Below are 16,447 nucleotides of genomic sequence, written 5' to 3'. Positions count from 1 at the left end.
TCCCTCATAAATACACACATAAGTAGAGGCCTTGTAACAACACTTACATTTGCTGTAGTTTGTGTTGTGTTGGATCCAGTTTAGTTGATGGACACATTTTGGGTAAGTAACATGTTTTTTTGCCATTTTTCTTCTTGCTTGTCCAACTTAATGTGGGTGGTCAGATTCATTTGAAAGTAGGACAGGAATGACAGCTTTGCATGCATAGTGCTTGATCATGTTCAATACTTTAGCAGTGAACTGCAGACTGGAGTATAGCAGTTGTATTTGTAATAGGTTTTGTGATTAAGGGAGCTTGGCATTAACTTGCTAATTTGGAGTGTGCCCCTAAATGCACCAAAACACGAGTCCCCTTTTCTCAGTTTTTCTGGGAGCAGCGTGATAGCTGGTGCGTGAACTCCATCCATGCAAAGATCAAACACCACAGCTGACCCTCTCAGGTAAAGCTGGGGTAAGCAGTTTCATTTTGGTGTCATTGGGCAAAACTCCCACAATAAACTTTGAGCATTTTGTGATTCAAGTGGACTGAGAGAAAACTTGGCTACTGCAGCTCCTCTTGGCTCAGTTTTCAGGCTTCAGAAATCTTGGCTGATAGGAGACTTTGGCTAATCACAGCTCATTTCTGAGATACAGTGTTACTAATAGTTACATCTTCTGCTAACTGGAGCGACAGACATCACAGCTGCGTTAGTCTTGAAGACAGCGGTGTCTTCAGGAGTAACGTTAGCTGGATCCTTAAATAACAGTGTGTCCTTTGCTTCAGTTGTTGCTGCTACAGACCACGTCGCCGGGAGGATAGCGGGCAGTAGCTCTTGAGATGGATCCCCAGTCAGCAGGCGCAGCAACTACAATCAAACCCCAGCGACAAGGGACTGGACAGCCTCGCCTACCCGCTGGATCAGCTAACTTTCTGTTGCTGCAGTTACACAGGTTAGACTCACGGGAGGAAGGGTTATTTTCAAATTCTGCTGTTTTTGTGCCTTTTCTATATTTCTGCCTGCCTCAGGTTTAATGCTTTAAAGCTACAATCTCTGTCATCATCATTCCCTCAGACCAGACTAATTTGAACATCTGCACATAAATGCTACTCCAGTCAAAGATTGTGCCACAGTGTCATCCTAAAGAGGAAGATAATGTGGAGAAGATGCGGGCTGCAATAAACTTGTAGTTCCTGTGGCAATGACAAAAAGCACATTTTCAAATTTGTAGACAAGATAAACCTGAATCTTGACAATGTCAAACCTGTTACAGCCCCCTCAATGCATAGTTCATAATATATCATGCAGGGAGCAGAAATGGCGATTTTTGTTATACAATCTGCTCAAGCCATAAACGGACCGAAAGGTGGTAAAAGAGGCTACTTCTTTGTCTCATTATTGCTTTCTTCCTTCCAGTCCAACAAAAGCAAGTTATATTACTGTATCAGTAAATAAGGAAAATCTCTATGGAAATGAAATTTATAGTATTCTAAAACAACAAGAATGATTAATGGCACTGTGGGATAATGTCAGTCTGGCTCCCTTAAGAAACTTGATTCCAGTAAGTGTTATACTAAATATTATTCAGTGAGTACTTCTTAAATGGGAATGCTGGTATTTTTCAACCTGGAGCCTATTTTCCATGGTTTTGTGCCGAAATGACTTGTGGGAACAACAAAATTGGTCCAGTATTGAGAGAGAGAGAGGGTTGCAGCTGGCAGCAGAGAAACAGGCTACAATGTAACCACTCTGAAGGTGCATCCTGTCATTTTACAGCCATTAAAAGTGCTTGTTTTTGCAACAGATAGGCTCAGATTATTACGAGTGTTTTACAGCATTATGAAAAGGATTTAACAGAGAAATCTAACACTTTTGCTTGTGTTTTTCTTATTGTGATCCAGAAGAAGTCTTGTTCTGAGGTCTCATAAGAGGTGACTTTCTATAACAAAAAACCAAAAAATGCTGATGCACAGTGTTGGAGAGAGAAGTATCGGTAATAGTTTGTTGTGCTTAATACAGAAACTGTGGCTTAGTGTTATCTAGAAGATATTTAATATCATGGATATTTAGCTGATTTCGACAATGTGAAAAAGTCTACGAAATCCGGACACAAAAGAGACTAGATTAAGCGAAAGGTAACAAAAAACATTGTATTTCTCTTTCTCCCTCTCTGTAATGTCCTTAGAATCACAGTCTGAGCCTGTCAGTGGCAAAAACACTCCAAGTAGACATACATTGACAATGTAACCACTGCCCCAAGTGGTTACACTGTAGCCTGTTTTGCCGCTCCTGGCTGCAGCACTCTGTCAATACTTGACCAATTTCAAAATTTGTTCTTGGGCAACCCATGCACAGAGGCTACATCCTCGTCATACTGGTCACAGGTTCGAGTCCAGCTTCAGCCCTCTGCTACATTGTCGTCTCTCTCGCCCTTTCACACTTAAGCTGTCCTATCAAATAGAGGCTAAAAGCCAAAAGCAAAGTTGTTCCCATGGGTCACTTAAACAGAACAACATGAGGAAGTAGGGTCATAGTTTAAAAAAAAAATACCAGTGTTCCCCTTTAAATGTATCCTTCATCTCATTATAAACTGAAGCTCCACCTCTGTCCCTACACACATTTGGAGTTTCACATGTATTACAGAATCTTATCTCTCAGGTAGAATCAGTCTGCCTCCAGTCACATTTTATTTTAGTCTTCATAACCCCAAGTGCTCCAATCAACTCAATGGCCATGAATATTAGGATGATTCTGTAACATCATTTGACGTGTCATTTGTTTCACAAAGTCGTCGTTTCTGACAAGGACATGACCATATGAAAAACAAAAACAAAGATCAAACCAGTCATCTGTATACATATATGTACAAAGCAAATGAAAATCATACGTTTCATCTCAGGCACATGTGGTAGGATCAGACTGGATGTCAGTAATGTCAACTCAGGACCTAATATGTCCGTCTTTGGGTCGATCGACAGTTGAAAGGCAGCAAATGAGAAAGGACGATGTGTTGTGATGTGGAATGGCTGCACGTGCAAAATTAAAAGTGCAAGAAAGTTCATGTGTTAAATAACTAAAAATCCTGAGTGAAACATGATGTAAAAAAAGTGTAGAAAAGACAAAGAAAAGTGCAGAAATCAAAAGCTAAATTTCAGTATTTTAACAGGCAGAGATTTCGTGCCCTTCCTTCATAGTCCTTTGTCACAGAAGACATTTTTGACGTGACGCAGTAAAAGTTAATAAACTAATGAAATCAATGATGGTTTAATCTTGTAACTTCTCTGCTTTTCCTCCTATGACATGTCCGCTGTGGAAAAGGCCTATTATCACAGCTTACACATGCGCTACCCATGCATGACACATTAAAACCAAGACGATACTTAAAAACGATGCACCAGTTTATAATGTAAGCCAGGGGAAACGCCTGAGGTTTCTCCTGATACTTTTCCAGTTATTACTGCATTTCAGATCAACTCCACACAATCTCAACTCCACCACTTCAATGATTTCAAAGAATTATCAGTTAAATTTAGTTTTGTTTGCAACTCAGGTGGTTTGCGAATAAACTGAGCAGTAGTAGTGCTGAAACTGATAAATCGAGTCATCGTTTGATAGGAAATTCAATAATGATAATTACATATCAGGTAGAAATACCAATTATTCCATATTATAGGTTGAATACACTGGATGTTTTGGCCTTTTGTCATACTGTAAACGTCACTTTAAGCGTGTAACAGACTTAAAGTTGAACTAAAAAAAAAACATTATTAATGGAATAAAACAAAGTAATGATTTGTTGCAACCCTACTCTGAATCCTCAGAATAAAAACTTGACACAGAAACTGTGACAATACTCTTTTGCTCATGCTGTCCAAAGTCAGGAATGCATTGCCGTTTTTGTAAAAAACAGAAGCTGTTACATGTAATTCACATGACATGAGACATCAGAGAGAACTGTTAAATGCCATGTTACAGGGACACTTTACCCCAAATTCAAAAACACATTTTTCCTCTTGCCTGTAATGCTATTTATCAATCTAGATTGTTTCAATGTGAGTTGCTGAGAAGTCTGTCCTCTCTCCAGTATAAAGAAACAAAATGGCACTTGGCTTGTGGTTCTCAACGTGTCATAACAACATTTATTTTTAAAACTCAACAGCAGTGTCTCTTTCCCGAAATCATGACCCTATTACTCGAGATTATCCACAGACCTTACTGTAAGCATGTAGGAACTATTTTCTCTGTACTGAACCACACCTGCCAACTGTATCACTGTGCAGAAGGAAGCGTGTACAGCTCAGTTAAGTAGGGCTACCTTAAAGTTTGAGCATTTCATCAGCACCAGTCTCTCTTCCACGGATAGATGTACGCTTCCTTTTGCAGAGTGATTCTGTTAGTGGCTGTATTATATTAAAGAGAAGGCAGACATCTTTACAGCTGATATCTCTAACACTCGGCAACTCACACCAAAACAACTAGACTGATAAATAGCACTACAGGTAAGAGGAAAAATGTTTGATTTTGCAGTGAACTGTCCCATTAATCAGACAAATGCACACATTCAGTTTTTAAAAGGCTCAACTTGTTTCCCCCAAAAGTCACAGCATTGAATCAATGTTTCTGACAGTTTGCTTTATAGTTTGCATCGGAAAGATTGTTGGAAGAAAACGAAGCTACGAAACACAGGAAGGTGGAGATGATCGAATAAGGACAGAAAGGCTGCGAAGGAAGGCACAAGGTCGAAGCTGGTTCCCACAGCTGGTCTCATGTCAGTTTGTTTTACCAAACCAGAGTTTGAAACTACGAGCGTAAAGAGGCCATCTCGCCACAGGCCAGCGATGAGGGACAACTTCAACCTAAATCTAAAGGAAGCAGCAGATCAGATCAGATGACGGGAGGTTGGTCATTTTCACTGAAGGTTCCCCCAGGTGTTTGGAGGCGGGAACTGGTCCACGTCACCAGATTCATCGTGAGATTCGTCCCCCAGGTTGAAAGTCAGCTTGTACCGCAAACGTACCTTTTCCTGAAACACAAAAGGAAAGAATATCCGTCCAGTGTTAACATCACCAGAAATTATGTAACAAATCTCATTGCTGCATGAAGGTGAATGTTTTCTTGTAAACAAACAAAAAACAAACATGGTTTACGATCTGTGTTTGTTACCAGAATGCACTGTATGTATCATGAGGTCTAACAAACGTGTTGATGAATGCATCGCCTTACTTAAAAACATTTGCAAACATGATTTTTTGAAGGATGTGGAATACGTTGCCCACTTGCTTATGCACACATTTGTGCGTCCACGTCCAAAACGCAAGCTAAACTGGGATTCACTTGTGTATAAATGTTCCACAGAGTACCTTTAATTTGTAAGATTTCTTCACATAAAATACATTGTATACTATAGAGCCATTTGCAAACATGACCAGTATACCAATGCTGACGTGTCCATTTCATTTTGCCTGGGAGTTCGCATTAGCGCAAAAAAAATCAACATGGGACTTATCACAGCTGCAGTTTCAAATATGTACCCAAAAATTGTAATCTGACCCTCAGATTTTATAATTAAAGTAAAATCCTGGCATTTATACATTTTCTGTAAAAGCCTTCATACATTTCTGTGAGTGACATTTAGGGAAATGTGAGGACAAAATACCAGCTGATGCATCAAACGATGGCACTGAACTGAGACCGAATCTGCAACTTGACCTCCCTAATTTTCTTTCTGTGTCTCAGAGTACCTTGTGTGGGTTCGCCAACAGCAGGATCTGTGTGATGGCAGCTGGAGGCAGGATGGGATTGAAGGCTGGGAGCTCAGTGCTGGACGGAGGCTGCAGCTTTACTCTCATCACCTGGTCCAGGTAGACACGTGCACACAAAAAACACGTAAACAAGTGATGCGCACAAGTACTATTTCAGACTGAATGTGAAGACTTTTCTCATGATTCCAACACAGATCGCCTTAAGCTGAGGAGGGAAATCCTACCTTTGGTACAGCTGCCTGAAAGCGGATGTTGGTGACAGGAATGGGGGCCGAGGACAGCATGGAGATGATCACCACCAGCACATCAGGCCGCGATGGAGGACAGTCTCGGGCAAAGGTGAACAAAACCCGGAGACTGTGTTTGTCGAATACAGTCACTGGTAATAAGCTGCCTGAAATATATTCACAGAAACATTAGGGACCAGAGAAATGGAGAAAACTGCACCTGTGATTGATCTTGTTATTGCTCATGCTTACTAGGTTTGATTGCCTCCAGAGGCACGGTAACGTCAGCTAGAGAGATGTTGTCGTAAGGTTCGGTGGCAGCTGAAGAGCCTTTTTCAGCAGCTGCCAGGGTGAGATTGGAGAGGGGGACAGTGTCGGGCTGCTCTGATTGGATGGACAGGCTGGACGTGGACCCTGGAGCAGCGACGGGACCAGAGGACGTGGTGGTTGCGTTAGGAGTGGGTCGAGAGTTGGTGCTGGACATCGTCTGCAGGTCTCGTAAGGTGACTCTGGACTGAGGCTGGAGCTTATCCCTGCGTGTTGAAGAAGGTAAAACACAAGTTACACAAAAGAACAAATATGACTCAAGTTACAGCGAGAGGAGTAGAGGAGAAATGACATGCAGGTCCAGGTAAAAAAAGATTTATACAAATTAGAATCTCGCTTGAGTTACTGTTTGTTTAGATTTTACTGAATATTTGAAGGCGAACTGTGACATTTGTGTTGACACATAGAACTATAACACTTATTTTGTTACAATTTTATGTCCTTGAAATTAATAATAAAATATTTTGAATATTTTGTAATATTATCAAATATATCATTATTGCAAAAACATACCAAAAGATTGTTAAATTACTTCATGGCCATATCACCCGCCAACTTGCATGTTAAACATATTGCAAAAAACTGTGATACTGCACTTTAAATGAAACCATCATTCTTGTTTTATAGGTTCCTTTTGTGTTCAGTTCAATGTTCAATTTGTTAAATATACTAAAGTTGGAAATAATGTCTTGTTTACAAGAAATTGGGTGTATTTTAGCAGTGAACTGAAAGCACAAGTAAGGCAAACTGAGTACATTTTAACATCTGTTTGGTTTATTATGAAGTGATATTGGTATTGTAGTATTTAACAACATTACTGCATATTGCATATGTTCTTCATATCATTGAGCTCTAGTATACCAGTCTGTTGAACTTACCATTTGACCTGCTGGCTCTCTGGAGGTAGAGACTGCTGTAACAGAGTCTTCCCCAACAAGTCCAGCTCCTCCATGGGTTTAGGGGCAGCGGTGGGGCCCCCTGCTGGCGGAGCCTGTGGTGTTTGGACCACAGCTGGTAGTAACACTGCGGCAGGGATCGGCGTAGCAGATAAGTCTGTGCTATCAGAGGACTGACAGAACAGAGAGGGGAGAAGATGTAAAATAGTTTGAAAATAAATACAGCATAAATGTTTTTGTGAATAGGACATTTTAAATCCTTCTGTCAGCTTTTGTATATTCTGATCCGTTTTTGTTTGTAGAAGAGTTTTTGTTTTGTTCAGATTTTAAATTCAACATATAACGGCTTTAATGTGAGCAGTACAGTATTATCTTACAGCTCATACCTGGAAAGTGTTCTGAGAGTCGAAGTTTTCCGTTACATTCAGACCTAAGAAGTCAGAAACAAGGAAGGTTAATTCAGTTTTTGTGGTTAAGACACATTAAGGAATGAAGAGTATTCATAGTATGCTGATGTCTCTGAAGCTGACTAGTCATCATAACACTGTTATTGCTGATTTGTACCTGACAGTCCCACATTTTCCATGCTTCATGTCTGCCGTCTGATGTCATAAACAGCCTGAAATTCACTTTCTAGATCTCCTCTAATATGAGTGCAGACTGTCGGGGTAGCAGCAGGGGTTACTAACATTAGCCTACAGAGCACCACTAGCTGCCTGGTAATAAAGCAGTGTTATTTTTCAAATGATGACTTATTCGACAGATTGATAGCGTGAAACTTAAGTTGTAAAAAATCGTGAGCATCCATGCTTTTCCATCTCCATCACATAAATGGAAATGTCATCGTGATAATAACATTATTGCCATAATCAGGTCTGCTTACATAAACGCAGCCAACGACTACAGATGACACATCAGGGTCTTAATGGTTGTTCTGTTTCACAGGGGAACATTTAAACTTAAACTCAAATAAGAAATGGGATTGTTCCAAAGGTCATTGTCTAAGCGTGGGCTGCGTTGCTGCATGTGCAGATGCCATCCTGTTTTGGTGACTGTAATGCTGCTGAGAAACTCTTCCAAACAAACCCTGAACACAGTTTAAAGTGAAATACGACTCACTGCTACTGTCAGAGTTTGTAACAGATGTTTGACTTCATCAAAAACAGCTGTGAGTGTGTGTAGCTTTGTTGTGGTCGGGCCAGATGTGGTTTGCTTCTGAAGATGCTGTTTCAGACAGCAGCAGGGCCACACACCAGCCGATGGAAATCAGATTTACCTCCGCTGGACGGGCATCGCTGACTCGTTCTTTTTGGCTTGTTAAAAAGTTAAGCTTAGTAATCTACCTTTGTGTTTACAAGCCAGATGAGTGTTTTGTGCTTACCCAGTGACATGAGCTCATCATCCAAGAGGCTGATGCCCATGTTCTGAGTCAGGGTCTGCAGGCTGGAGGGCTCGGGGTGTGACGGTGCTGAGTTGGCTGTTGCGTTAAGTCCCATCAGGTCTACAAGTGCTGAGCTACTGCTGCCTGATTCGGACAAAGATATGTGATCTTACCGTCTGCAGAGATGTTTGGAGAATTTGTTAAATTACTCATGCTTTGTAAAAAGTGCATGCCAGATCACACACGTGCACCTACCTGTTTGTGAGGGCGCAGTTATACCGTCCTTTGACACATCCTCTCCCTTCACCAGCTGTCTGTACTGGTTGATGACTTGTGTCAGGCTGTCATTGGCCTGTAAGATATCCGCTGTACGCAGAACAAGGTTCATCAGCGTCACAAATGTGGTATGTACACTTTGTAATTATAATATAATAAATGACAGGGTTTCCACAGATCCTTAAAAAGTCTTAAAAGGCATTGAAGTTATATATTTTTTAAACAGGCCTTAATTGTTATGACATTGACATAATTTTCAAGTGTTTAGTTCTGTTGTTGCATTGTAAAATCTGAAAATAATTGGTAACATCTGTTTTTGTTTTGTTAAATAATTTAATAAATTCCTTTTCTTAAACTCATCATGATAAAATCCAGACAGTGGACAAAAAAAACAAGAAAACCTGCCAGAAATGCCAGATATTATCCACTCTCGTTGGTAAACCAAAACATATATTGTTTTCCATGTGTTCCACTTTAATATTTATTTAATGTAGATAATCTCACTTTTCTCTGGACAGAAAAGTCAAGATGGTTTTAAACATAATTACGAGTGGCATTAAAAAAAGTCTTAAAGTCTTAAATCCGCCTTGCCTTAATTTGCAGGGACCCTGAATAAAATGTATTTATAAAGCACTTTTTGAAACAAAGTTACAAACTGCTTAACAAGGTTGGTGCCTGATTTAAAACAATACAGGATTTACGCAAATAAATCAGGCAACTTCAAGAAAAAAATCAAAGAAACAACAACCTTAACAATATCATAAATACCAACATTGAAGCAGATAAGTGCCCAAAAAATCATATAAAATCAGTTTAGAAAATCAGGGGATAAGAATAAAACAAAAATGACAAGAATACCTAATGACAGTATAAGATAATTAAAATAATAATAAAATAAGAAATGTTTAAAATGAACAGTGTGCTAAACTGAATAAAAGGCTTATATAATAATATAATAAACCTGATTCCATGGAAACAAAGGGACTTAAATGATATGACATAATGTTAAAGCGGCGACCTCACCTAAGGCTTCGTCACTGTCCTCTGTATCACTTGCTAATCGGAACAGTGTTGGCCTCATCTTTTCACAGCGCTGGTAAAGATCCTGCGCACAGACACACGTTAGAAACACTGAAACCACACCTGCAGTGGGCGGTACGTGCGAGCAGAATTACGAGTCTGTATCTGCAGCTGCTTTTAATGTGCTGAGCTGTGCGAACCTTAATGAGCTCCTGGTTGCTCTGGGAGCAGCTGTCCCTGCTGTAGCCCTCCAGCAGCTGGCTCAGCAGGCTGACACTCTCCTTCACCTCCTGGATGGCGTTTAATCGCTTTGATACTTTCTCCACGCGCTTCTGGTCCTGGAAAAGAGAGACACGATCTCACAGTGCCGGGGATAAAAAAGGAAAAACTCTATATTGAAAAGTGCATCAGTTTTGCTTTTCTTAACTGTATTTGTTTATCCAGATGGTTGTGAGACATAACGGTAGTGAAGGCTGTGTGACCGTTTAAGACTGTTCATTATCACACTGACTATCAGAGTGTGAAAAAGGTTAAGTGGGTTTTACATTTTAAAACTTTACAAGACAACAAAACTATTTGATGAGTTATTATTTTCCTTTACTATTAACATGGGCGGATTATGAGAGAATGGGCCCCTGGGCCAAAATAAGACCCCACCACCGCTCCTTCATAGGAGCGGGACACACCGACGTGGTGATTTTGTCGTTTTTGCATCTGTTTGAAGTTGTTTTGTGTCTATTTTAGGTAATTTTTGTCCTTTTTTTAGTCATTTTATGTCTCTTTGAGGCAACTGTGTGTCTTTTCAGGCTGATTTTTGTAGTTGTTTTGCATGTCTTTGAGGTCATTTCGTGTCTATTTGTAGTAGTTTTGTGTCTCTTTGATGTCTTTTTTTGTCTCTTTGAGGTCATTTTGGGTCTAGTTTTTTGTCTCTTTGAGGCTGGTTTGTGTCTGTAGTCATGTTGTGACTCTTTAAGGAAATAGTGTGTCTTTTTGGCTGTTTTGTGTCTCTGAGGTCATTCTGTGGCCGTCTGTCGTCGTTTTGTGTCGCTTTATGATTGTTTTGCCCCTTTCTGTAGCTATTTTGTTTTGTTGCAGTTCCTTTGCACCTATTTGTTGTCATTTTGCGCCTCTTTTTGGTCAGTTCATGTCTATTTGGGTTGGTAGGCCAGTTCAGTAATCCATTCAAGACTATTACTGGGGTACCATGAGATGGCTAATGACTGGCATTTCTTAAATGAAATCCTCGATGATTCACTGGATTTTCATATCTGTTGTCACTGCTGGAGGAAACTGAGTACATGACTTGCAATAATGCAACAATAATGTGAAGTGTTGTTTTTCCAGGTTTTAAAGGATGCGTTACGGTTAAGTGATGTCATTTTCTTAACTTCCCAGACTGTTCTGGCTGTTCTAGTATTTACCTTTACCCACTTAATCATTATATCCACGTTACTGATGACTATCTATCAAAAATCTCATTGTGTAAATATTTTGAGCATCAATAATCAACCCCACAATATTGAAGCAACATCAATATTGAGGTATTTGGTAAAAATATTGTGATACTTGGGACTACTTTTTCAGGTGCGTTAGTGTCAGCACGTTGCATAATCAGGCATGCTTTTGTACAAATTGTGGAAAAACAGACACGTGTGCATGTAACCACGACCACAAACTGTGCAGCACACACATTCAGTAAACAAAACCGATGACTCACCTCCTGGACCATTTCCTTAATGAGCTTGTTTGCAGCTCTCAGATCTTCTGGGTGCGTGCTGTTCAATAAGCGAGACAGCATCTACAAAAACAGGATAGGACAGGAGAGGGAGAGGAAAGAAAAGAGGAAGAGAACTCTGTAAACTGCTGGTCCCTTGATGATTTTCTCACCAGTTTCACTTCTAAAAGGATTTGATGGGTACAGGATATTTTTAGAAACAGAGACTTTTCCTTTTGAACATCTATTCAAAGTGATTGGCGCCTCTTCATCACCGTCCGTACCTTAGATTTCTCCTCATCCTCAAAGATGATATTTTTGGCTCTGGGTGGAGGGGGTGGGAGGGGCTTGTCATCGGGAAGCACAGGATCCAGCTTGACAATGCCTGGAAGAGAGCAAGGACACATATTAGCCTCACATGTCTGTGAGGTCATCTAGGCCACCTCTGACTCAAAATCTGTGACACACAGTATTTGATGCCGGCGCTATAACATTGTTTTTGACACTTCTTTTAGATAAACGCAAGCACATAATGATAAGAAACCTACAGATATCGTTCACACACAACCAACACGAGTGTTGATAATACTGCTCCATCTTTGGTGGGGAGTGCTGATTTTAGATCACTCTAAATTCAACTAAGCATGACTCAGGACTGCAGTCTCATGATTGTGGCTCATCACCACAAAAAGCAGAACTAATACTGACTTGTAAAAAAAACACTATTTGCTAATACAATTAAATACTGGGAACCAAAAAGCGCATTATCAGTGAAATATGGGAACTTAGAAACACATGTACGGTACATGTTTGAACTAAAACGGCGTGCATGTAAGCATGAAGAGAAAGAGAAACTTCAAGCTAAAGAAACTTGTCGAGCTTGTCCTTTATCTTTATGGTGTGTCATGTTTTCGGAGCGCTCACCCTGTTTTTTCAGCATCTGATAGGCGTCTGCTATCTTGGTCTCGTCAGGCAGCCTCACCGTCCAGCTGTACATTATTTCTAGCACCTTCTTCTTGACTGGCTCTGGAGCCCGCGCACCCAAATACTGCAGAAAAGAGGGAATTAATGCAATTGTTAAAGAAATTACAACAACTAGATAAATAGACCGTGACAGCCGCTCCACTGAAGTGTCCTTAACAATCCCCTCAAGGTTTTCTATTGGTTGTTAAAAGGAGCTCTCACTGGTTACTCAAAATAATCATCATGGACAGGGGTCGTTACCTTGGGTGACACCACTTTGATGAGCTCATTTAGAAAGCGAAACTTTCCCACTTCACTGTGAAATCGTTTCCCACAGTTCTTCATGCACGTCTCCAGAACCTGGGAACAGTTTAAGGTTTTACCTTCGTACAGACAAGCCGTCACAAAAAAAAGCCTTTGCTATAAAAACAATGACAAGTGGCTTCTAATGTGGCGTTCTGCAGATGTTTACGCTCGTTAGCTCACCATAAGTGCTTGCATAGCCTCCCACTCCTGAGGAGACTGGATCTTGTGGGCCAGAAGTCTGGTTGCAAGCTGGGGACTGATAAATAAAAAAACAAATTAAACTTAAACTGAACTGAGTAATGTAAGGCAACAGTTTGAAATATGCAACAAAATGCACATGCACAATTATTTGGCAACGTGAAGCATGACACCGCTGAAGTTACAAGAAACCATGAGAATAGTCAGATGTCTCATGTGTGATGAAATATGACATAGCAAATGAGATGATGGGATGCAAAAGCTCTGAAACTGCGTTAAAGCAAACAGTCAGAGTTAAGAGAAACTGGCTGATTTCCCTCTGCATTTATTTTGTATATTGTGATTAAAGGTACAGTGTGCAGGATTTAGGGGGATCTTTTGGCAAAAACTGAATCTAATATAATAACTGTGTTTTCTTTGGTGTATCATTAACTGAATAAGAGAATTGTTGTGTTTTTGTTACGTTGTATCTACACAGGATGCTGGTCCTTGTCTATGGAGAAGGTTATGTTGCCCCGCCACGATTCTCCAGTAGCCCTGAACAGACAAGCAAACACTGGATCCAGATGGAGCCATTCACGTTTTCACACCGACGACGTAGTTGGCAGCCCCCCGCCCCCACGACAAGCAGAAAAATATAACTGTTTTTAACCTGAAACTGCGTTTTATGGTGTTTTTACCTCTTCTTAATCACCGGGTCTGTTTGTTTTGGACAGGAGGAGAACCCTGCAAATAACCTCCTGAACATCTGGATCAGAAATAAGGTGAGCACAATTAAGTTATTAGAGAGAATAGGTCAGCACACATTGGCAGGTGCTGGGACAGTTGCCCATTTTTAACATGCCAAACATCCCACAAACACTGATTTTAAACTTGAAACTACTTTATTCTGCGTCTTTACGTGTTTTAATCACCTGGCCTCTTTTTTTTATCTCTGCGGATTATTCGGCTCCCGTTAAAAACCTCAACAATGAACACTAAATAAATTTTACACTGGAGAAGTTTCAGGTGACTGCGATCTGCAGTCCACGCTGCTAAGACGCCACTTAATCACCCTAAATCTTACACACTGGACATTTAACCCTCTGAAACCTGAGCAAATTGGCTCGATTTCTTTTAAAAACATGGGGAGAAAGCAATGAGAAATGAAAGAGGAAATTACACAAAAATTAGCATGAAATTCGTGAAAAAATACAAGAAAATTACCTGAAAATTAGTTGCAAGAAAGACAGAAAAAGTAAAACAAACAAGACTTAGAAAGGGTGCTTAAAATAAAATAATTCTGTAACATGATTTTAAATATATAATTATGATAATTATATACCCCCCCCCCCGTTTTTCCCCACAACTTTGCTCCAGGTCCCAGGGTTTTATTATTTGCAAAAGGTGTCTGAAGGCAGCACAAGAAAAGTGATGTCGCTCCAGGTTAAGAGAAGGTTTAGGAGAGCAGCTACTCTAAAATGATGTGATATCATTATCATCATTTCATTAGTTTATTAATAATGGACCAAACACATAATCAACATTTCTGTAAATGTGCCAGTGTTAGCCATCTGGCTCATTTTCAACTGAACTCCTTTGACGAGATGATTTGAAACCTGTAAAATGATAAAAATCACATAACAGCAGCAGCAGGAAACCATAAAAGACAGAACACAAACCGTACGAAGCTACAAGAAAACAGCAGAACAACAGAACAAAACAATAACACAGCAACATATAGTATTTTATCACAAAATAGCCATGCACATGAAGCACCAACACACAACTAAGCATAACATACAGATATGCAGCATATGTCATCATCATCATCATCATCATCATCATCTCACCCTTCTGGTTCATCATTGAGCTGATCACAAAACCCCTTAATATTGTCCCAGTCAGTCTCCTTATTCAAAGGATTGGTGGCCTTGTCTGATGAAAAGGAAACACATTAGACTACATTTTGCATCTGCTCAAACTTCAAAACTACTGCTCGCATAAAATTCAGCAAAAACATAAAACATGAGCCTCCTGACATTCTTAATTTTGGATTGTTTTGTATAAATGTGTGTTAAACTTTCACACTGAGGTTTTTCAGCTGCAAAGTTCAGAGTAAATCTGACTGACGCCTGTAATCCCTGCAGCCTCTGGTTGTTTGGTTAATGTAATCTTGTACTTCTGTGGTTTCGGAGCTGGTGATGTTGCTCGTGTTTTTTGTTTTTCAGGTCACATCAGGAGCACTGAGTCGTTATGGTTCCTGGTTTTGTCTTCGTTCAGGCTGGCTTGTCAAACGGTCAGCAGCTAACCAGCTATGATTTTGTTAGCATTCAGCTGGATAGTGGTGGATTTTTTAATTTTTTTTATTTAAATACCATGTTTACGTAGCAGCATCAACCACAAACTGTCAACATAGTTCAAAATACGAGATCATCACAGCAAAAATGACACATTATCCGACCGAGTTTCCTCATCGTGAACTGCACTTTTTGATTTTATGACATTCGCTCTCTTGACTCAAAAAAATCTTTATTTTGGGAGAGTAATATGGCCGACAGCGGCGAATTTAGACTGACTACATATCTGAGTATCCCTGAAGAGCGGCCCGACTATGACTTTGCGTTAAAAAGTTGATCGGATAGTGTACAATATATTGACTTACTGATGCGAGACTGCAGGCTGGCCTCATCCGGAGGCGCCGCCGCCATCTTTCAGGAATTCTAAACAAGCGGCAACTCTCGCGTGATTTTGTAACATATCGCGCGAGTAGACGTTGGAGCAGCAGCTCCACAGCGCCCCCGTTTAGCCGCAACAATGTGACAGCGAGCACGACGCTGAAGTTAGCTTCCGATTCGTAGCTTCCAATTCAGAGTTTTGGGAAACATCATTTGCGATGCTTAACGACAGATTCACGTTTTCTGCACCTCCTGCTGTGTTGGAAGCATCTAGGACGTTTTTAGTAAAGTCTCAACGTTGAAGTCGAAACCTTTATTCTACTTGTGAAAATGAATAAAAAGAAGAAGATTTCACTCTGCTTTTCAAAGGTAGACCACGTTAGACCAGGTTCAGGTCAAAAATCAGTACAGGTCAAACCTGGACTAAATTAACCCAGATTGATGAAAAAAATAGTTTTAGACTTGTAAAACCTTCAATTTGTGAAAATGCAAAAAAGGTTATATTTCACTGTGTTTTTCATTAAAAAAATACAGTGATATTTCCTTTCTTTTTTTGGGCATTTTCACAAGTAGAATTTGGGTATCACAAGTCTGAAATTGTGTTTTAAATAATCTTTGGATTCTCTGGGGTAATCTAGTCCAGGTTTGACCCATATAAGTGTGGTGGCTTTCAAGAGAGGCCTGGTCCAATGTGGTCCAGATTAAAAAAAACAGTGAAATCTACTTTTTTATGTTTTCACAA

The 16,447-nt window shown here is 40.1% G+C and overlaps 1 protein-coding gene across 1 annotated transcript; it reads right to left on the bottom strand.

The window, feature by feature from the left end:
* Positions 1 to 2,646: 2,646 nt before the first annotated feature.
* LOC121942676 (ADP-ribosylation factor-binding protein GGA1-like) lies at positions 2,647 to 15,822 on the bottom strand. The gene is made up of 17 exons (XM_042485950.2): positions 15,693 to 15,822; positions 14,881 to 14,965; positions 13,031 to 13,106; positions 12,806 to 12,904; positions 12,506 to 12,629; positions 11,866 to 11,966; positions 11,585 to 11,665; positions 10,068 to 10,205; positions 9,871 to 9,952; positions 8,827 to 8,937; positions 8,572 to 8,715; positions 7,577 to 7,620; positions 7,173 to 7,363; positions 6,220 to 6,500; positions 5,965 to 6,134; positions 5,720 to 5,830; positions 2,647 to 5,001 (listed from the first exon to the last, which is right to left on the bottom strand). Exons 1-17 carry the CDS (start codon positions 15,736 to 15,738, stop codon positions 4,888 to 4,890), a joined length of 1,998 nt encoding a protein of 665 aa, XP_042341884.1. The 5' UTR covers positions 15,739 to 15,822; the 3' UTR covers positions 2,647 to 4,887.
* Between the last annotated feature and the right edge of the window lie 625 nt (positions 15,823 to 16,447).

The sequence above is a fragment of the Plectropomus leopardus genome, chromosome 3 (genome assembly GCF_026936395.1).
Source record: "Plectropomus leopardus strain MGB_pleo_1.0 chromosome 3, ASM2693639v1, whole genome shotgun sequence".
In the NCBI taxonomy this organism is placed as follows: domain Eukaryota; kingdom Metazoa; phylum Chordata; class Actinopteri; order Perciformes; family Serranidae; genus Plectropomus; species Plectropomus leopardus.
Note: the sequence above shows the minus strand (reverse complement) of the source record. Positions and strands in the feature narration are given on the sequence as shown.

What these genes read in the sequence shown, in the direction of transcription:
- LOC121942676 (XM_042485950.2), bottom strand. Translation starts at nt 15,738, where the DNA reads ATGGCGGCGGCGCCTCCGGATGAGGCCAGCCTGCAGTCTCGCATCA. An exon ending in TCAAAGTGGTGTCACCCAAG is followed by an intron (nt 12,630 to 12,805) that starts GTAACGACCCCT and finishes TCTTTTCTGCAG; the next exon opens with TATTTGGGTGCGCGGGCTCC. An exon ending in TCAGATGCTGAAAAAACAGG is followed by an intron (nt 11,967 to 12,505) that starts GTGAGCGCTCCG and finishes GCTCTCTTCCAG; the next exon opens with GCATTGTCAAGCTGGATCCT.